This window comes from Lepisosteus oculatus, chromosome 23 (genome assembly GCF_040954835.1).
Source record: "Lepisosteus oculatus isolate fLepOcu1 chromosome 23, fLepOcu1.hap2, whole genome shotgun sequence".
Taxonomy (NCBI): Eukaryota; Metazoa; Chordata; class Actinopteri; order Semionotiformes; family Lepisosteidae; genus Lepisosteus; species Lepisosteus oculatus.
In genome coordinates this window covers 14,974,800-14,993,528 of record NC_090718.1, presented here as the reverse complement: position 1 = coordinate 14,993,528, position 18,729 = coordinate 14,974,800, and the positions used below count along the sequence as shown (strand labels likewise).

Below are 18,729 nucleotides of genomic sequence, written 5' to 3'. Positions count from 1 at the left end.
AATAACAATAAATAAGAAGACTACAACAATAAATAAGAAAATTTCACAAGACAGGACACAATTATAATTACAACAATACAACAATAACAATAGAGGAGACCGTGGAAGATGGTATTAAGAAGAGCAGAGGGGTGAAGAATGGAACCAGTTAAGTAAAGGCTTTTCTGAAAAGGAGGGTTTGAGTCTGGATTTGAAGGAGTTTAGAGAAGGTGACTTTCTGATATCCTTGGGCAAGGAGTTCCAGAGCTTGGGGGCATAGCAGGAGAAGGCCCTGTCGCCCATACAATGTAGACGGGCTTGGGGGACAGTAAGGAGGTTTTGTCTACGAGCACAAATTATGTAACCAGTCTTGCTCGTATTGAGGGTTTGAGTGTAGTTTTAGATTCGAAGCGAAATGGTTTTGTCTTTATCGTTTTTAGTTGCCTTCACTCCGATCTACCTCCACTGCAGACAGCTCATACCCTACAGCACTGCATTTACTAGGCTCCCCGTTAGGAGAGGCTGGGGCGTTTCCCCGCGGGGCTGAAATGGCCAAGTGGCTTCGTATTCTTAACCACGGGAAAACTGGTGTCATTAGAAGGATGGTGTTTTTAACACATTGCCACAGAACATTCCAGTTCTTCAGTTTTTACTTGTTTTCCCCAGAGAGGGAATTGCTTTACTACACACGGTTAACTTTCGTAACACTTTCGTAACTTGCCTGTTTTTCGCTGGACTTAAAAACTTGTGACTACTGCTCATCATCTGACTCTGTTCGGGAGTCACTGGGACAATTCCACGGAAGTCCAGCGCAGAATGGGGAATCAGGGATGATAAACGGATCGTTCTAAAGGCGAGGCAGCGATTTGTAAACTGACATCCCTTTAATAAAGGCGGAGGTGTGACTGACCGATCAGCATTACAGGTTTCAGACGTGTCTTCAAAGTGAGCAGGCGGCGGAATTCGTCTTTCCCAAATCCGTTCACCCGTCTCCAAGCGCGGGGGAACCAGAGCCTGGCAAGCAACAGGCGCAAAGCAGGGTACACCGTAGACGGGACAAGAAGCTCCGTGAATCTGGCCCCCCTACCAGTAGGTTTGTCCGTTTGTGCCTTTAGTGCTGCGTTTGTGCCGGTTTGTGCTGTTGAAAGTAACTTCCCAGCTGCTTTCGTTCCCGGAATATAGCGGCTTCTTTTTCGGCTGAACGCGTGATCGTGTACGGCGACTCCGCCCTCAGGTGACCCTGTCCATTGAGCTCAAGCGCCTTGTTACTGGTGCGATGATCACAATGTCCGCAATTTTGTCTCTGTTTGCCCGGGCGGGGGGCGGCGGTTGATTTCGCATTTAATACCAGTACCTTCTGGGCGTTTAAAAAAATCAATTTGTCGCCAATAACATCCTGTAACGCGACGGCTTCGGCGAGGATGGAGGCAGGAATCCAGGCTCTTGTTCACTGAGAACACGGCGCTTTATGAATCGATCAATCTTCCGGCACAGCAACGGCAACAGAGGGGAGACGGTTACGGTACCACACACTGGGGTCTATTCGGGTACAGTTACACAGGGCGTAATTGGGTACATGTATAAAAGGGGTGCAAAACCAGGGAAACTACATGATCTCGCCACTGTGTACACCTGTTCCACAATTGGTCAGCGGCTCTCCTAGTCCCTGTCCTGCCCAGCCGGGCGCTCTTCGGCCGCAACGCCAGGCGAGGGCGCTACAATACCCTATTCAGAAGAGTTGCGGGTGTAGCTTAATGTTCACTTAAAAAGTGAGCAAACAATTGCATGTTCTTACAAAGAGGCTTTAACTAGCACGTCTAGGATGTTTCATAAGGGGCACTATGTACAAAGTTGACCCAGGAAGTTCATAACACATCAGCAAAACAACATTGGAAACTCTACCGTCGAACACGTGCAGACTGCAGCAATATTGTAAAAGTATTTTTATTTTCACATAACAGAAGTGAACATATGGCCTAGTTCTTTTTAAAAAAAACTGTCGTATGAGTTCTTATGCGCAAACATGAAACTATTAGCTAAAAGTATTTTTATTTTTGTGTTTATTTTTGTGCACCCTGACCTCTTAAAGTACCATTTCCAGCAGCCATATCACCCTGTAACTCACAACTCACAAGAGGCAGCCCACTGAAGCTAAGCAGGTATGAGCCTGGTCAGTACCTGGATGGGAGACTCCTGGGAAAAACTAAGATTGCTGCTGGAAGAGGTGTTAGTGGGGCCAGCAGGGGGGCTCACCCTGTGGTCCTTGTGGGTCCTAATGCCCCAGTATAGCGACGGGGACACTATACTGTAAACAGGCACCGTCCTTCAGATGAGATGTAAAACCGAGGTCCTGACTCTCTGTGGTCATTAAAAATCCCAGGGCATTTCATGAAAAGAGTAGGGGTGACCCCTATGGGAAATTGGTGTCCTGGCCAATTTCCCATTGGCCCTTACCAATCATGGCCTCCTAATAATCCCCATCTATGAATTGGCTTCATTACTCTGCTCTCCTCCTCTATAGTATATGAAAGTACATATACTATAACTATAGTATTCTCATTCCAGAAAATGTTGCGTTTCTTTTTTCCATAAATATGTACGTTTTGTCCAGAAGAGATTTCTGATTCATGTGTGATGTGGTGATATTGGAACAGATGGGTTTCAGTGATCTTGTCATTCTCTTTGTCCCATCTGCTTCTCTGCTGGAGGCCATTGATGGAGTGAGAAATGTCTACATGTTCAAGTCTATTCACTGACATTTCCTTTCTGGCTCAGCAGCTGATCAGAGTTACCAGGATGTATCTCTCTCCCACGCTGATCCTCCTTTTTTCCGGTAAGAAAAATTGACAGATTCCGGCTTCTGCCCCAATCTGTCACAAACTTTTCCCCCTGTCATGCTGTTCCATGGGTGCCCTGCAGGGGGCACTCTGTTACCTGTGTGTGAAAGTCTTCTAGCAAACATTGCTCTTAAAAGGGGTATTTCAAGGGTGAAGCCCATATCCGACCAGGGGGAAGCCTGTGAGTGTCGCTCTGGTTCCACAGCGCTCTTCAGGTCAGTACTGCAGTACCAGTTTCCCTAGTACACTGCTTCTACTTCCTACTGTACAGTATTTAGTACCACCATCTACACAGTCTCATTGTGTTTATCTTATGTATTTTTTTATTGTTGTTGTCTTTCTGTAGAACACTTTGAGAAGCCACCTTTAAAGGTGCTATATACAATAAAGTTTATTATTATTATTATTATGAATCAGTTGTGTAATAATAAATTACATCTGTGCTAATGTAGTCAGTTTCCGGACTGAACAAAGAGCAAAATGTGGGAAACTGAACCTGTTGTGGTTGAGCATCTTATTGACCTGAGGAGCTGATTCGTGTGCTGGCCAAAGGACCACACAGAGACTCAGTCTGTCAGCGGTGCCTCTGTATTATAGCTCCTGCTCCTTTGGCTGTCACAGTGACAGATTAGCACCTGCTGGATACAGAATATTTCAGTGCTGCAGCCTGCAGTTAAGGATTGTGCATTCTCAGAACCTGAAAGGGAATTATCCTGTCAAACATCTGTTCTATTTTTCAAATTATGCCAGCCAGGAAGAACCCAGTGCTGAGACTGTGACCCAAGTTTGTAAATTGTAAATTTGTAAATGCAGATTTCGTGGATTTAATGGAACAGAAAAGTATTTGCATTGTGGATGCAGCCCCTCCCTTCAGGTCTGGGGCTGTGTCTTGTCAAGATCATAAGTCCTGACAAACAGGCTCATCTGAACAATGGCTTTCCTCCACAATAAAATGTGTATTTAGTTAAAATCCATGCCACAAGGTTTGGGGAAATCAGGAGCTCGAGCCGGTGTTTACCATGTCTGTGTCCTTTGCAGTGGTATCTCTGGCGCAGAAAGTGACAGAACTGTACCCCTGCCTGACCAAGGAGAACAACCTGAGGATGGACTGTAAGTATGAGGTCTCCAGCCCCTCCCCCAACCCGGTCTGCAACTTCACGCAGGACAGCAAGCTGATGGGCAGCACCGACCCCAGCGCTCAACCCGACAGCACCTTCAAGAACCGGGTCAACGTCAGTCTGACAGGAAGCAGCATGTGCCGCCTCTATCTCACAGGCCTGTCTGATGACAAGGCCTACAACTACATCTGCATGATCAGCCAGAGCGGCAAGTCCACCAATATGAGCAGGACTGTGGGAAAGAGTGAGTCTCACCTCGTTGTTCTGTCCACTAAATGCAGGATATTCACCCCTCCATCACTGCAGACAGGCCTTGACTACACCAATACCAATACAATTTATCATTAATAAACCCACTTGCACCATCACCAATCCATCCACCCTTGTGAGTCTGCAAAGCAATGTACTTTGCTCATCTTGCAGATCATCTTTTCATGTAATGGATTACTGGATTAATTCAATATTGTGAACTTTCTAACATTATTACTGCCCGGCAGCTTCCTGCTTAAAAGTAAATCATAGACCTAAACCATTTCCTCCTTTCCTGCAGCAACATACAAACATGACAGTTTAGCAGCCATCTGGCAGAGGGTGTGCATTATGTTGTCAAAGTTCTGCTGATTAGATCCTCAGTTTGCTCTGATGCAGGAGCTTCTCAGTCAGATTTCAGGTACGAAACCCAGAGCCAGGACTAGCTCAGTGATGCTGGGATGGGCTAGCATCTGCTGACACTTCCTGCTTCTCTTAGCAGAGTGAAATTTCTTGCAGTCCTACTTTTTCACCTGGACTCCAGCAGGCTAATTCCTGCTCTCCACTAACTCTGGAACACTTGGAAAAGAACGTGTGAGATTCAATACAGGCTGCTCACACCCAGTGTCATGCTGAAGTGATGCCCCAAATTATAGTGCTTCCTGTGATGAGGTACAAGAACATAAGAATGAAGTTGAGATCAGACTACTTTTGTCCCTTCTGCTTATGTGGATGCTTAGTAGCTCATCACATCTAGAGTTGCTGTCAGGATGAGGCTGATAGGGTGAATGGATCCTGTGCAGGACTCAGGAGACAGAGAAAAACACTAAGCCGAATCACCAAGCAAAAACGAATACCAGGAAATAAGTGAGTAGGTCAGAACACGGAGAGACAACGAGGAAGCAACAATCCAAATCACACGGCGAAGTCGAAAACGAGGAGCAGGCTAGGAGATCGAATACCGAAGTTTAAGCAAGAGAATAAGGCGCACTTGGGAGCTCGATGAGTATCCGCAATAGTGAGCGGGGAAGTGAGAAAAGAGGAGAGCTAAAATAGTGAGGGGAGTAAACGGTGAAAGGTGTATTATTTACGGCATGAGCGTTTGTTGAAGGGTGTGCGCGTGGGAATGCAAGTAGGACAGAGACGCGAGTGGAATGCGTATCAGTTGCATTCAGGCATTACTGTACAAATCCCAGAGAGCTTCAAAACTGTCAGACATCCACTTCTCTTTGTGCAGCATCTGTTTTCTCTCTTTACAAACCGCTTCCCAGTGAGGTAGGGCACAGTGCCTTGCAAAGAGAATAGCCGGCCAGCAGAAAGGTGCTGAGGGGTCAAGCCGTCTCAGAGTGGGGGGGTCTGACGTGTGAACGGAGCTGTGTTGGGGTAAAGGGTGGCGCCTCGAAGCAAGCTGAGATGACTCTGTAAGAAAGCCGATCTAGTGTAAAAGATTCTCTCTCTCTCTCTTTCTAGGGGATCTCCAAACCTGCTCTGCTATCAGTGTGCTGTTCCAGGCTGTGCCTACAATGCTGCTGTGTGTGATGTCATTTCCTCTGCTGCTTGAACTCTCTGTCTGAACACCACAAGACAGTGGGCACTGAGCTGTGGGATCTATTACACAAACATTTCTAGCCTTGTGAACTAAGTCATCAGTGGGTCAATTCCTTCTAGATTTAAGCAAACATTAGTATAACCAGTATTTTGTGTGAACATTTTTCATTTATAATAAGAATATAGATATCTTATTGGGATGGGCAGACATTTTCAGCCTTTCTTTGGGGACTTACATTAATCAAGCCAAAGACTGTGGAGCGGAGATGTGGGTGGGTCTTCATAATGTAAGAACTTATGGGAAGAGGGATGAGACTGTGTGTGTTATGACAGGAAGAATCATGTAAAATATTTTCTTGTTAAACCTAAGTTCTTGAGTGTTTCTTATTCTTTGTATGAGTTCCTGAAAATGTAGTGTGGGTAATATTGTCTTCAGTACTGTAATATCCCCATTCACCTTGCTCCTTCAGTAAATTCTGACTGATGCTTTTAGAATACCCGGTGTCCTTTTAATGTGTGTATAGATATAGGGGAGGGGGTATTTATGTGCAAGGAGGGGTTATTTAAACTACTTTTTAAAAGCCACAGTAACGTCAATTACACCTTAAGCACATAATCCATCCATTTTCTAACTGCTTTATCTAGTACATGATAGCAGAGGAGCTGGTATCTAACCTGGGAAGCAACTGGCAGAAGGCAAGATACACAGTGGTTTGGACGTCTGTCCATTGCAGGGCACACACAGACACAAAGTTTGGGAAACAGTGGGAAACACTAAGGTTGCTGCCGGAAGAGGTGTTAGTGGGGCCAGCAGGGGGCGCTCACCCTGTGGACCATGTGGGTCCTAATGCTCCAGTATAGTGACGGGGACACTATACTGTAAACAGGCGCTGTCCTTCGGATGAGCCGTAAAACCGAGGTTCTGACTTTCTGTGGTCATTAAAAATCCCAGGGCGTTTCTCGAAAAGAGTAGGGGTGTAACCCCGGCGTCCTGGCCAAATTTCCCATTGGCCCTTACCAATTATGGCCTCCTAATAATCCTCATCTATGAATTGGCTTCATTACCCTGCTCTCCTGCCCACTGATAGCTGATGTGTGGTGGGGTTCTGGCGCACTATGGCTGCCGTCACATCATCCAGGTGGGTGCTGGCCCCACTAACACCTCTTTCAGCAGCAACCTTAGTTTTTCCCAGGAGGTCTCCCATCCAGGTACTGGCCAGGCTCACACCTGCTGAGCTTCAATGGGGCTGCCAGTTGTGAGTTGCAGGGTGATGTGGCTGCTGGCTATTCTTTGACACTTTCCTTACAAATTAAACATATAGCCTTTGTTCCAACTTCTGTGAGAAGTATTTTGCAGTCCGTTCTTTGTTGAACACTCTGCATTCACTGTCAACTTTCTGCTTCTTCAATCCACTCCTGTTGGCGCAGGTTCCCTCACAGTACCTGAGGGACCACAGCACCACAGTGGGTCACAGATGGACCCACTCTTACTGGTGAATCAAATTGGTAAAGCAGGGGTTCCCAAACTTTTTGGGTCTATGCCTCCATTGACCTGTCAAATGTCTCCCCTCTGTCCAAAATAAGTTCCATGGCAGTGCAATATTTTACAAAAGATTATAAATTTGAAAAGGAAAAAATGGGACAAAATAAAAACAAAGTTGATCCAATTTGTATTATTTTTAATCATTTTCCAAACCAATTGGCTTGATCAAAATAGTAAAAATACATGACAACACATTTTATAGAAATTATTTGAATGTTAAAGCAATTTGAAAAAAAAATTAAAAAGACTTTGTAAAATGCAAATAAAATGATTTCGAAACAGTAAAAATTTAACATAAATGTTTTTTTAAAAGGGGGGAGAAATTCAAGGTATTTTTGTTAGTGCCTCTTAATGGGTAGGTGGGCTTGTTTAATAAATAATGCTAACATAATTCACCAAAAATACTGGGTAGTATTTATGAAATGGCAATGTGCATCTCTTTCTTAACATTGACTCTTGATCTGAACCACAAGTGTAGAAAACCCAGATTCACAAAGGTAGAAAATTGCAAAGAGAAGCAGAATTCGCAGAGCTCTGTTGCTTATTCCTTGGTCCTCCAACAGTATGAGGTTTTTTGGATTTTGCACTTTGCTGGGGACTGTAGTTCGGGTAGAAAAGGCAGCTTTCTGTTCATTCATTTAACTTGCGCGAAAAAATACTCACGAGGCTTACTTATCAAACTACTGTAAACAGTTTCCAAATGATGTTTCAATTTATTGGGGAGCATGCTATCAGCAGCCAACACTTTAAGGCAGACAACACACTGAGGACAATTCTGCAGTGTCCACAATTGAGCACATGAAACAGAAATTCAAGAAACTGTCGTCATACTTTCTATATTTGCGTTTCAATTCTCTTTAGAACTAGGCTTCCGTGTCCTTCACGTTTTTTTTACTCATATTTAAAAACATCTCACAAAATGACCACTCATAGACACATGAAACACGGAAGCCGAGGTCACCTGGTATGCTACTTACAGACCGCCGACTCGTGAGGCCAGTGTCACGTGACACAATCTAGTGCCTCCAAATCCGCTGGGTAGCGCGCGACTCATGCATTCTGTGTGCACAAACAGCGGATTTTTGTAATAAAAGTTTTCTTTTATGACCGACAATGGCGCCTTCCCAAGGAGCCGCAATGCACAGTTATGAATCACTGTGGTAACGCATTTGTGTGGCAACTAACGGCACGAATAATGAAATGTAAGAAAAAACAGCACCAAACAAAGTGGAACGTGGTGAATATTGACTGATTTATTTTTTTACCTCAAGGACCGGTAAAAACTGGCGGGCTGGGCCGGGTCCGGCCCGCGGGCCGTAGTTTGCCCACAGGTGCTCTAGCATGTTCTATAATGCTCCAGAATTTAAATTATAAATGAAAATGTTGATGTTAAAAAAAGGCAGATAAACCAATATGAACAAGCTGAAGAAAAAACAAGAAAAGGTAGTTGCAGTATTTCATGGGCGTGTTGACAAGACAAGAAACTACATTAGAAAGAAATGTTAAAAGAATGGTCAAAAGAAAGACCAAGGAAAAAGCAAACTACCCTTCGTGTATATACGCTAAGATTAACTGGCGTCTCTTCTGACTGAGCATTCTGACTGCACACTCACTCCGAATCTGTATTTGTCTATGTGGTTATTGGGGATTAGCTGGACAAATGCTCCCACAAAGGCGTCACTTCCTGACTTTTGCCATCAACTATAATGGCCGCTGCACAAATCCGGGTCTGTAGTGACGTCAAGGGAGAGCGGGGGTCTCTGCGCACGCGTGGCAGGACTCCTGTTCATAAACAAAAAGGAATTTTTGGACGGTAGGTGTTAATGAGTTTCATCATTTGGTTGTGTTTTTAGAGTTCGCAGGTGGAAGCATTCGCTCATAAAAAAACAAGGGATGTAACAGTTAATGTAATGTGGTGGTTATAAGGCGTTTGGTGTATTGGCGGTGTAATAAAAAACGCTCACTTAGATAAGGTTATTTCTCGCTTTGTCTTGTATTTCAGTGTTGTACAGTACGTTGCTGCAGTCCAAATCAGTGCTGAGGCTTTGTCATCACAACTCTTTCCAGGTTGTGTGGATCTTATAATAAAAGCAGGTTTTCGGCTCTCGGGAAGATATTGTAGGATGATTTCTCGCAGTAATTGTACTGTCACCTACGGTAACTTCAGCCGTAAAATACCGGAACGGCCAAAGCACATACATGCAAATTAGAAATGAATGTCAGACGGAACGGAGTCTTGTGTTAACCCCGGTATGTAAGTTGCATTTTTGCAAATATGGTTTCTACAGCTCAGCTTAAATATAGAGTTGAATCTCCTGCGCAGAGTTGTGGCTTTTACGTGATCGATTATACACACGCCAGGGCGCAAGAGACAGCAGTGTCAAACTATTTAACAACGGACGCTGCTGCTTTCTGTTTAATAGATCACGGTCTATTATAAAAAAAGCCCTCATTAAACTGCATTTTGTCTCTGAACAAAATAACACTGTAGAGAATAATACACTAAATATAATACATCTACTATATGAGCGGTGATGTGTTTTTGTGGTTTTAGCGTGTATTAGTTTCCAAATGTATTGTTTATACGTTTAAATATATTAAAGTTTACTTTACATTTCACGGTACACATTAAGGTAGTTTTCCAAAAGACACTATTGCACAAGTCAATGATTGGGAAACACCGAGAGGCAATCTGTCTGTGTTTTTACAGTATGTTGAATAAATGAGTATGTTCAGTATTACATTTCTCTTATCATGATGATAGCGGTGTCTTAGAAATATTTTTCACTTTTATCACAAGATGTCATATTTAATGTAATGTGGTGAGAACAGGAGTTTGTTACTGGTTAATGAGGAGTACGGGGTATACACCAGGTACACTTTTTTTTATCTGCATGCACACTTACCCTGATTATCCTGCTGTGAGGAAGCTGCTGTCTGGTGCCTCTTACCTGGACCCCCTGAGCTGTGTCCTGGGCCATGGACCAACACACTGGGCTCAGGCCTGACACTGCCCTGACCTGCAAATCCTCACAACGCTGAGGACCAGAGGCAGGACTGTGCGCACAAGCGCAGCATTGAAGCATCAGACTGTGACTTGGAGCTGTCTGGCAGACACCTGTGTGCTCATTGAAAACTCAAGTGAATACCAGTTCTCCAAGCTTCTCTGAGGTCTTGTCCAGCTGGACTGATACAAGTCCTGCATGAGCAGACACAGGGTTGGTGCTGTATTTTAACACGACCACCGTAAGCATGCGCGTATAGTTTTTACGACGTCAAATTTTTTCTTGGAAGTTTACATTAATTCTTACAGCTGTCAGACTTTGCATCTCATCTGGATGGCGTGAAAGTGGTTTCTGAAGCTGTTTGAGGAGTGCTGGCTGTTTCACCCTTTCCGTCTTCCTGTTGGCCACATCCCTGCCTTCTGCCTGTTGCTCACAGTTGTCATCTGTATTCCAGATTGCTATAGCTCCCTGTCGAGCAGGACTGCCCACTTAGCAAGTGAGGGAGCACATCTCCGCCGTACACTGTCTGTCAAAATGAAGGGGTGAGTGTGGCTCGTCAGTCCCTGCGGCATCTTTGACTTCAGGAATCGCACGTCCAGAAGGAAGGATGTGAAATGTAACTCCTTCCTCTCTCCAATGATATTTTTGGATAGGCAGCAGAAGAGCCCAGATCCTGACGGCAATGTTCCCGTGATTGAGGAAGGTAAGAAAACCTGAACGTCTTCATGCTGGTTGGTGAAATTCACAGCCGTTAACATCTCTTCTGTGTTGTAGTTGAATGAAGCAGGCTGTCAGGGGATGTCGTTTGTGTGTTTACTGCAGGGGCTGTGGCCACAGCAGAAGATCCATCTGCCATTGCCACCATCCAATCAGCAGCCACCTTCTCCTCGGACCAGCCAATCAAATACCTCTTCAAGACGGAGGGGGCTGGGGGTCAGGTAGGGGCACTGTACCCTCCCACTGGGCAGGTAGGAGGGTAGAGGGCAGTGCGTTGGGTATCTGCAGGACTGTGTTTGACTTACAATCGCTGATGCACAGCCAGTCTCTGAACATGTGTTGAACTCAGTCACCACAGAACTCTCATCCAGTATCTGAGCCTGGGTTTGTACTTAAGAAATTAAGGGACAAAAGTATTTGGGTCAGTGATCTAGGCCACTTAAATCATTTCATTTTTTTTATAAGATCTTTAATTGCAGCGGGGTTGTTAATTCTCATCTTTGCATTAAGACATTCAAGGAGATTGTTTTAGTCAAAGTAGTTTCAATGATTGTGAGTAGGTTTAGACATTGCAAATGTGCGAAAATGGAAGGCTTATTGTTCGGGTCAAAGGTGCAGCACTTTTAGGGGAAGCACTGCCCTTCGGGGACGTGGCCAGCGGTGGCTTCACAGAACAGATCAGCAGGCGAAGGGGTTTAGGGTTCACCAACCTGTGAAGCAAAGCACTTTTATGAATATGGTGTCAAGTGAATTATTTCAGATTTTTTATTAGTGCAGGCCTTGGGTTTTTACTTTGTGAGATCAAGATACTCCCCTAGGCTGGCTGAAGTACACCACTTCTTTCTCGAGCCCTTTACTGGTGATTGCTGGTGTTGTTGGACAGGCAGCACATAAAAGGCCTGACATAAGTCCTATGTGGTCCCACTTGCTGGCTTTGAGTATTTAAACCCAAGCATTCATTTAGCCAATGGAAACAGCAGCATGCCCTGGTGGGCAGAGGGGTCAGGGGTTTGAAAAATTGCAGACTTGGCTTCAGTATGTTTGCAAATTCTGTTGAGGTAGTTGTTGGATTGCATGTAAACGTATTTGATTTTTTTGATCATTTGGTTGTGACAGTTTTAAATTGTTTGAGAAGGTCTCTAATGGGTAAATTTGAAAAGCTAATAATCACATTAAAGGCACTAGGGTATTAAGTGTCTAAACCCATATCCAGTAGCTTGTACTCAGTGGTGCTTAACAGTCCTCAAAACAGCTAGGTATCTGCTTGCCCTGCTATATTTTTTGAGTTTTCTGTGGTTGCGGATTTTCTGCCTGACCTGGGGCGTTAACAGGGGTTTTCCCGGCAGTGTATCATGAGTGCCACAATGGTAAGTGTGTAGCAGTGCAGTGTGTTAGCTGGTGTGTACCGTTCTGCACAAGCAGGCCTGTCTTGTCGTTTAACCCTTTCCGTTTGTTCCAGGTGACTTACCGGGTCATCCAGGTGTCAGACGGGCAGTTAGATGGGCAGGCAGACGGAGCAACAGCTGTCAGCGTGGTCACGGGATTTCCTGCAGCAGCACAACCTGTCACCCAGGTATCATAAAAGACCACAAAGGATGACTTTTGATTTCTAGGTTATTGGGCCGAGCAGGCATGTCACCTTTTTCTTTCATGCAATTCCAAGCTAGAATCTCGAAAGCTCCTAGCGAATCCGCACTTCTAAGAGCAGCGCGGCTGGTGTTTTCCGATTGGAAGTAAAGGGGTTTCCTGAGCTGTGGAGGGAGTTCTGGGCCTGTGATGACACTGGAGTCTATGAGCTGTGGTTTCAGGAGCATTGGGCATGAAGGTTTTCTGTTTGGGGTTTCGTTGCTCATGATCAGTTGCTAAACTGATGCAACAAGATGATTGGTTACGAACGTGACAAAGCCTTTTAGGTCATGGAGCTTGTTTGGTTGTCAGTAGCTGTGTTGATCTAAGAATCAGTTCCAGCTCCAGTTTATTGGAGGAAGCCAAGGTGTTGGCTTCAACACTATGGAGTGGCGTTTTGTTCCCTACTCTCACCACCCTTTCTGCTTGCTGTTCTCAGTTCTCAGTGTGCTTTAATAACTTGTGAATTGCTTTCTTTTCCGATATTTGTCTTGATCTATTCAACCATTTTGGCCACTGCTGTGTAACCTTTGATTTTTCTGCTCTTCAGATGAGTCAGTTTTGTGCTGCAAACTGATACCACGTGCACCTGTCCCGTCTTGCAGGCTGTTTTCTCTCAGTCAGAAGGCTTGGAGGGAGACAGCAGTGAAACTCATTACACTTACTACCCAGCCACCATCTCCGATGCCACCCCTGGCACCATGGTCACCAGTGTGCAAGCCCCTGAGACGCTCCTGAGCCAGAACACGCCCACAGGTAGGCACAGCTGAGGGGTTGCCGCGCATGTGTTTGTGAGTGTGTGGGCTGCACGCTGTTTCCCACAGGTAGGCAGGACCAGATTGTGTTTGTGGATTTTTCAGTCACCCCAACATGAAAAGACACTGTAGAGTAAAGTCATGCAGCGCATTCTTAAACTTGAACAGTTAAGATTTTAATCTCTCAGTTAATGTTTTCATTTATTGATAGTGAATATCTCTTATAACTGCTGGATAGAACTTCATCCCATTTTCATTCAGTTCTTAAAGGGGAACCGCAGTCCTAATTTCTGTGACTGGTTATTAAATCTTGGTAATACATTCATTGACAGTTTACAGATTTTGAATTCAGCACAAAATCGTGAACTTTGTGAAAGTACTCTGTCGTCATGTTGTCGCAAAAACCCCTGGTCTCATCTCAGTGGAAAGCAAAAGTTTGTGAGATTTGGAACGTGATGCAGCCTGTCCTGCTCGCTAGTCACTGTAATGACTGATGTAATGCAATTGACAAGTGAATAAGTACAGATTGTGCAGCAGACATTTCACTGCAGAAATGTTCCAGTGATCTGCATGCAGAATGAACAAGTAAGTAGTATTTGTCACCAAAACTTTCTCAAAATCGATTGCAATATTTCTGTTAGATTAAAAGAGATGTATTCACAAGCCTGCTTGTTTACAATGTAATAAGGCAACTTTACAAAGTTGTATTGCCTCTTTATGAATCACAGAATACGACCCTGCGCACACCTGGAAATTAAGTCTATTATGTGATGTAAATTGAAAGTTTTAAGACTTACCGTGTACATTTTACACAGCCTTTTGAGATGCACTCATCTCAAAACTTTCTAACCCTGAAGTTCCCCTTTTGGCCTGTGTCTTCAACTTAAATAGACTTGTATTGGAAGTTGTTGTCTTGGAAATGAAAGGCACTGGGGTTGGAAATAGACATGAGACCCTGCAGCCTGGGTGCAGTGACCCCTGGACAGTCTGACTCTTTCTTCTTCCCTGTGTCTCTCAGGGCAGCTGTACGTGATGATGTCTCCACAGGAAGTGCTGACAGGAGCGAATCAGAGGTCCATTGCTCCCCGTACCCAGCCTTACAACACGTAACGCCAGCTTGTCTGTTCTTGGAGGGGGGGGCTGGGGATTAGTCCAGATTCATGGAACAGTGGAAGAGTGGAAGTGCATTTAAACACAGGAACAGGAGGCCCTTTGTACCCAAAGTGTGGTGGTCATCTGGAACAACCTGCCTAGCCATGTCGTTGAGACCCTGGCCTTCTTTTAAGAAATTGCTGGATAAGATCCTCAAATTATCGGCTACTGCCTTCCTAATGGGTCAGATGGGCTGAATGACCTCCTACAGAAACCCATCTACAGAAACCCACAAGTGGCCAATCCTGGTCCTGGAGAGCCACAATTCCTTATCCATTTGGCAAGGCTTGGAACACATGTGCTTTGCTCAATTTAGTCAGACAGCTGTACTTCCTGAAAGCTACAGGATCTTGGTGTCTTTATTTTAGATTAACTCAGAAACTGTGCAGTTTAACTAATAGTTACAGGTGTTAACTAAGTGGAGATTTAAGGGACTGTGGCTCTCCAGGACTGGGGCTGGTCACATCTGGATAACTCTGGACATGATTAAATTGCTTCTCCTGGCCAGAGAAAAAAACATTACAAGTTTATTTTTTGGTCCAGATCATAAAAGGTTACATTATTTCACGTGCCAGATTCATTTAGTGATATTTCACCAATGACCTGACCCTGTAACTTGCCAATTATCTGTGTGAGCCCATCCAGTTCCTGGGACTTGATCTATACCAGCTTATTGTTATTCGTCAGCATCAAGAACTGAGTATTTTTCTTTTGCACTTTCAGGAAGTCTGATGTTCCAAGGACCACTCGTGATGAGAAACGGCGGGCCCAGCACAATGAGGGTAAGACTGCTGACCATGCCTCTGCTGTCCTCACTCGCTGTGTACCTCCAGAGCGTCCCTCTTCCCAGCCATTTTCCTGAGGGCCGAGCCCTATAATGGTCTCAGTTTGCTGTGAAGCTCTAAGGTGATTTGGTGTGAAGGGCTCTTCAGGAAAGTGTTGCAGAAGCCAGGGCCCCGTGGCTGGATGTTGGCGGGGTGAGGGCTCCTCTCTCACGTATTTTCTGTTCTCACATCCCTCCCTTCTCCAGTTGAGCGCAGACGCAGGGACAAGATCAACAACTGGATTGTCCAGCTGTCCAAGACTATCCCAGACTGCACTATGGATTCCACCAAGACTGGGCAGGTGAGATGAGCTCCTATCACTGGATTGGTGCTTTTAAATGCTGAAACGGAAAACAAAATCTTCAGCCGATCCTGTACTGTGAATGAACTGGTGACGGCATTGTTTACCAGAATGGCTCGCGGCGCACAGACAGACGAGGTGCTCCAGACAAAGCTCAGAGAGCGACCAGGCTCTGCAGGGTTTTCTGACCAACGCAGGTGTCCAGCTGTGAGCACAACTGCATTGCTGTGTTGCAGAGTAAAGGAGGTATCTTGTCCAAGGCCTGCGACTACATCCAGGAGCTGAGGCAGAACAACGTGCGGCTGAGCGAAGAGCTAAACTCACTGGACAGGCTGAGGATGGACAACCAGCTGCTGCGCCAAGAGGTGCCTCCGCACATACACTGACACTGACACACACGCCTCCACTGAGCTCTACACTGACACACACGCCTCCACTGAGCTCTACACTGACACACACGCCTCCACTGAGCTCTACACTGACACACACGCCTCCACTGAGCTCTACACTGACACACACGCCTCCACTGAGCTCTACACTGACACACACATCTTCACTAAGACATGCACGCACTGTCTCCACAGTATATTGGTATAATGCCCTTGTATGCCCATACAATGCCCTTGTATGATCAAGGGGCTGCATCCAGCTGTGCCCCGAGTTAATTTGTTTCTCTACCTTGTTCCAGGTAGAGGAGTGGAAATCCAAGAACCAGATTTTGCGAAACCAGCTCAGACAGCACGGCATCGTGGGAGCAACGACCAACGATCCACAATAAGAAATGGGAGTATGGGAATGGTGGAGGGGGGGGGTCTGTAGGGAAGGAAACGTGGGGGCAGTGGAGCTCAGTGTACACACACTGGTAATTCAGAAGCCCAGGAAGGGGTTGGACTGCTTTAATAGCTGCAGTTGTGAGTTCATCATCATGTAAATACTACAAAAATAAGTTTTTTAATCTTTTACTTGAGACATCCCCTCTCTCACATGGATGTTGAATGATGTTTGAATCCTTAACCTGAATCTTCAGCTCCAAGTGTGAGCGGAGCAGCAGGCACAAATTAGCATTTTTCTCCTTCACTTCTGAGCCTCTTGTCTCATAACCCTGATCTCTCTTTGGCAACAGCCCAGATGCACAGTAGTTTAAGTTTAAGTTTTTCCTGAGCTGAAGACTGAACTGATGGAGAGGAAAAGCAAATCTGTTTTTGTAATGTTTAACCTTCTGTTCTCCTGTCTGTAAAAATAAGGCAAAATTCGACAGGTGTTGGCCCTTATCTAAAACCATGCTAGTGATGAACCTGGGCTCGATGGAACTGCTGTACATTCCATTCGTGGGTGTTACTGCTGTCATTGAATCAGATTGTAAAGCAGAGTCCTGGAAGTGGGGCCATCTGGACATTGACCACCAGCTCACATTCGGCTCTGGCTAAGCTCTGATCCAGGTTCTGCTATAGACGTGAAAGGGATTCATTGTGGAATATGCCACTGCTGACACCATGCATGTGGCAACGGAGAGAAAATGAACAGAAGACGCAGGAGTCAAGGGAGGCGAAGAGGAGGTTCTCTTGTGAAGTCCAGCAAGTTCTGATAAGCAGCTGAAGAAATACTTCAGCTTTTAGGAAGTGAGCGGAAACAGAGCTTCAGAGCAGAACACACTGGGCTAGAGGAGAGTCTGGCCCAGCTGTCTGCATGCAGTTGTGTTGTCCTGCTGTTATGATTCTGAGAGGAAGATGTGTCTGTGCACTGGTGTTACCACATACTGGTGGATTACCGCCGAGACAGAAGAATGATTTGTGGCAGCCTTCAGACATATGGGAACCCTCCAATCCATCTTTATTTTTTATTATGTATAAATATGTTTACTGTGTCACTGTCAATTTTTTTTAATGTTGAGTTTCGGTCTCTCTATCAGAGGGCTCAAGACCACCATGTGTCTGATCTCAGTGCTCTTCTAGGTGTCCTACTTTTTTATCCAACTGCACTTCCCAGGAAACGGAGATTGTGGCAACAGAGCTCTGGTGGACAGGGCTCGACCCAGGCGATCTTGCTGGCCTCACCTGGTGTGTGCTTAGTCCAGTTGTGTTCAGATGTGCTGTGAGGGGAGCAGGGTGACCAGCACCTAGACTCACGTTCCTCTCTCACCCCTGCAGCGTGTGGCGGAGTTTCAGATGCAGCTGGTAGCTGTGTCCAGCTTTGAGAGCTGCACCGGCTTTCTGCGGTCCTGGTTAGAGTTGAAAACCCCTGTTGATCCGCAGAAAATACCATCCATGTGAGTGGCTCTGCTGGAAGTGGGGCTCACTATCGCTGAGGGCCGGGGTCTGGGGTTCCTTGAGTGGAAACGCATGACAGGAGGGGTGTGGCCTGTGTCTGTGCTGGGCAGTGTGATCGGAGGTCACCGGCTGAGTGAACTGCAGATGATTTCAGTACTGCTCCCCGGACAGTCCAGAGACAACAACACAGAGACTCGCAGGTCTTCAGTTTTTCTTTGCTGTTTTTACAGTGCTGAAAAGGTTGTATAATAATGTGTGGCTCTGAGATGCCACCTGAGTTTGAGTAACTTATTAGTGACTTGCATTAGTGGAATTCTACCCCTTCAGTGTTATTTTTTGTCATGTATTTACAACTGATGTTCATTAAATTTCACACGGATTTTCTTTTCTGTGTATTTGACTGTTTATTTCACATTTATTGATGTATTTTCTCACCCAGGATCGTTAGGAGCCTCACTGGATGTGGCAGTGTGGCTGAGTTCTCCTCTATCCCTTGTGGCAGCTGTGCTCTTTTTACAGCAGCGACTCTCTATGACAAAATATTAATTTAAAACCAGGCGATCTTGCAGCGGGAGGGATTGTTAAATCCCATGTTATGTGAAATGTTTAGTTTTTATTGCACGGGGGGGGGGGGGTGAAAACCCGCTCGGAATTGTAGTTACAGAAAGTAGTCGTCGTCGTCCCGGCCGGCCTCTTTCTTAAGTCATACTAGCGACGGCCGCTAGAGGGCGCTACGCTGTTGCCCACTCGTCGGTTGAGAATAATTGTTACTAAATTCAAGAGATACCACTGTGCTGCAGTGCAGTGA

General features: G+C 45.4%; 2 protein-coding genes across 6 annotated transcripts; both read left to right on the top strand.

Moving 5' to 3' along the window:
* The first annotated feature begins 904 nt into the window (after positions 1-904).
* On the top strand, positions 905-6,228 carry thy1 (Thy-1 cell surface antigen). The gene is made up of 4 exons (XM_069182800.1): positions 905-1,068; positions 2,755-2,812; positions 3,855-4,178; positions 5,654-6,228. The coding sequence occupies exons 2-4, from the start codon at positions 2,776-2,778 to the stop codon at positions 5,755-5,757; spliced, it is 465 nt and encodes a 154-aa protein (XP_069038901.1). The 5' UTR covers positions 905-1,068; positions 2,755-2,775; the 3' UTR covers positions 5,758-6,228.
* Positions 6,229-8,996: 2,768 nt separating this feature from the next.
* On the top strand, positions 8,997-18,305 carry usf1 (upstream transcription factor 1). 5 transcript variants are annotated; one of them, XM_069182641.1, is made up of 11 exons: positions 8,997-9,087; positions 10,734-10,821; positions 10,933-10,982; positions 11,102-11,247; positions 12,456-12,569; positions 13,228-13,378; positions 14,396-14,483; positions 15,253-15,311; positions 15,560-15,654; positions 15,891-16,019; positions 16,343-18,305. In XM_069182641.1, the coding sequence occupies exons 2-11, from the start codon at positions 10,814-10,816 to the stop codon at positions 16,430-16,432; spliced, it is 930 nt and encodes a 309-aa protein (XP_069038742.1). In that variant the 5' UTR covers positions 8,997-9,087; positions 10,734-10,813; the 3' UTR covers positions 16,433-18,305. The 5 variants fall into 5 exon arrangements, with proteins under 5 accessions (XP_069038742.1, XP_069038741.1, XP_069038740.1 ...); XM_069182640.1 differs by lacking the exon at positions 8,997-9,087 and adding an exon at positions 9,123-9,524 and having other exon boundaries at positions 11,102-11,217; positions 14,396-14,450; XM_069182639.1 differs by lacking the exon at positions 8,997-9,087 and adding an exon at positions 9,123-9,524 and having other exon boundaries at positions 14,396-14,450.
* The last annotated feature ends 424 nt before the right edge of the window (positions 18,306-18,729 follow it).

Excerpts from the sequence above, each read along its gene's own strand:
- thy1 (XM_069182800.1), top strand. The coding sequence starts at position 2,776 with ATGTATCTCTCTCCCACGCTGATCCTCCTTTTTTCCG. Across the intron at positions 2,813-3,854 it reads GCTGATCCTCCTTTTTTCCG|TGGTATCTCTGGCGCAGAAA; the intron begins GTAAGAAAAATT and ends TGTCCTTTGCAG. Across the intron at positions 4,179-5,653 it reads GAGCAGGACTGTGGGAAAGA|GGGATCTCCAAACCTGCTCT; the intron begins GTGAGTCTCACC and ends CTCTCTTTCTAG.
- usf1 (XM_069182637.1), top strand. The coding sequence starts at position 9,491 with ATGTCAGACGGAACGGAGTCTTGTGTTAACCCCG. Across the intron at positions 9,525-10,733 it reads GGAGTCTTGTGTTAACCCCG|ATTGCTATAGCTCCCTGTCG; the intron begins GTATGTAAGTTG and ends TCTGTATTCCAG. Across the intron at positions 16,020-16,342 it reads ACCAGCTGCTGCGCCAAGAG|GTAGAGGAGTGGAAATCCAA; the intron begins GTGCCTCCGCAC and ends ACCTTGTTCCAG.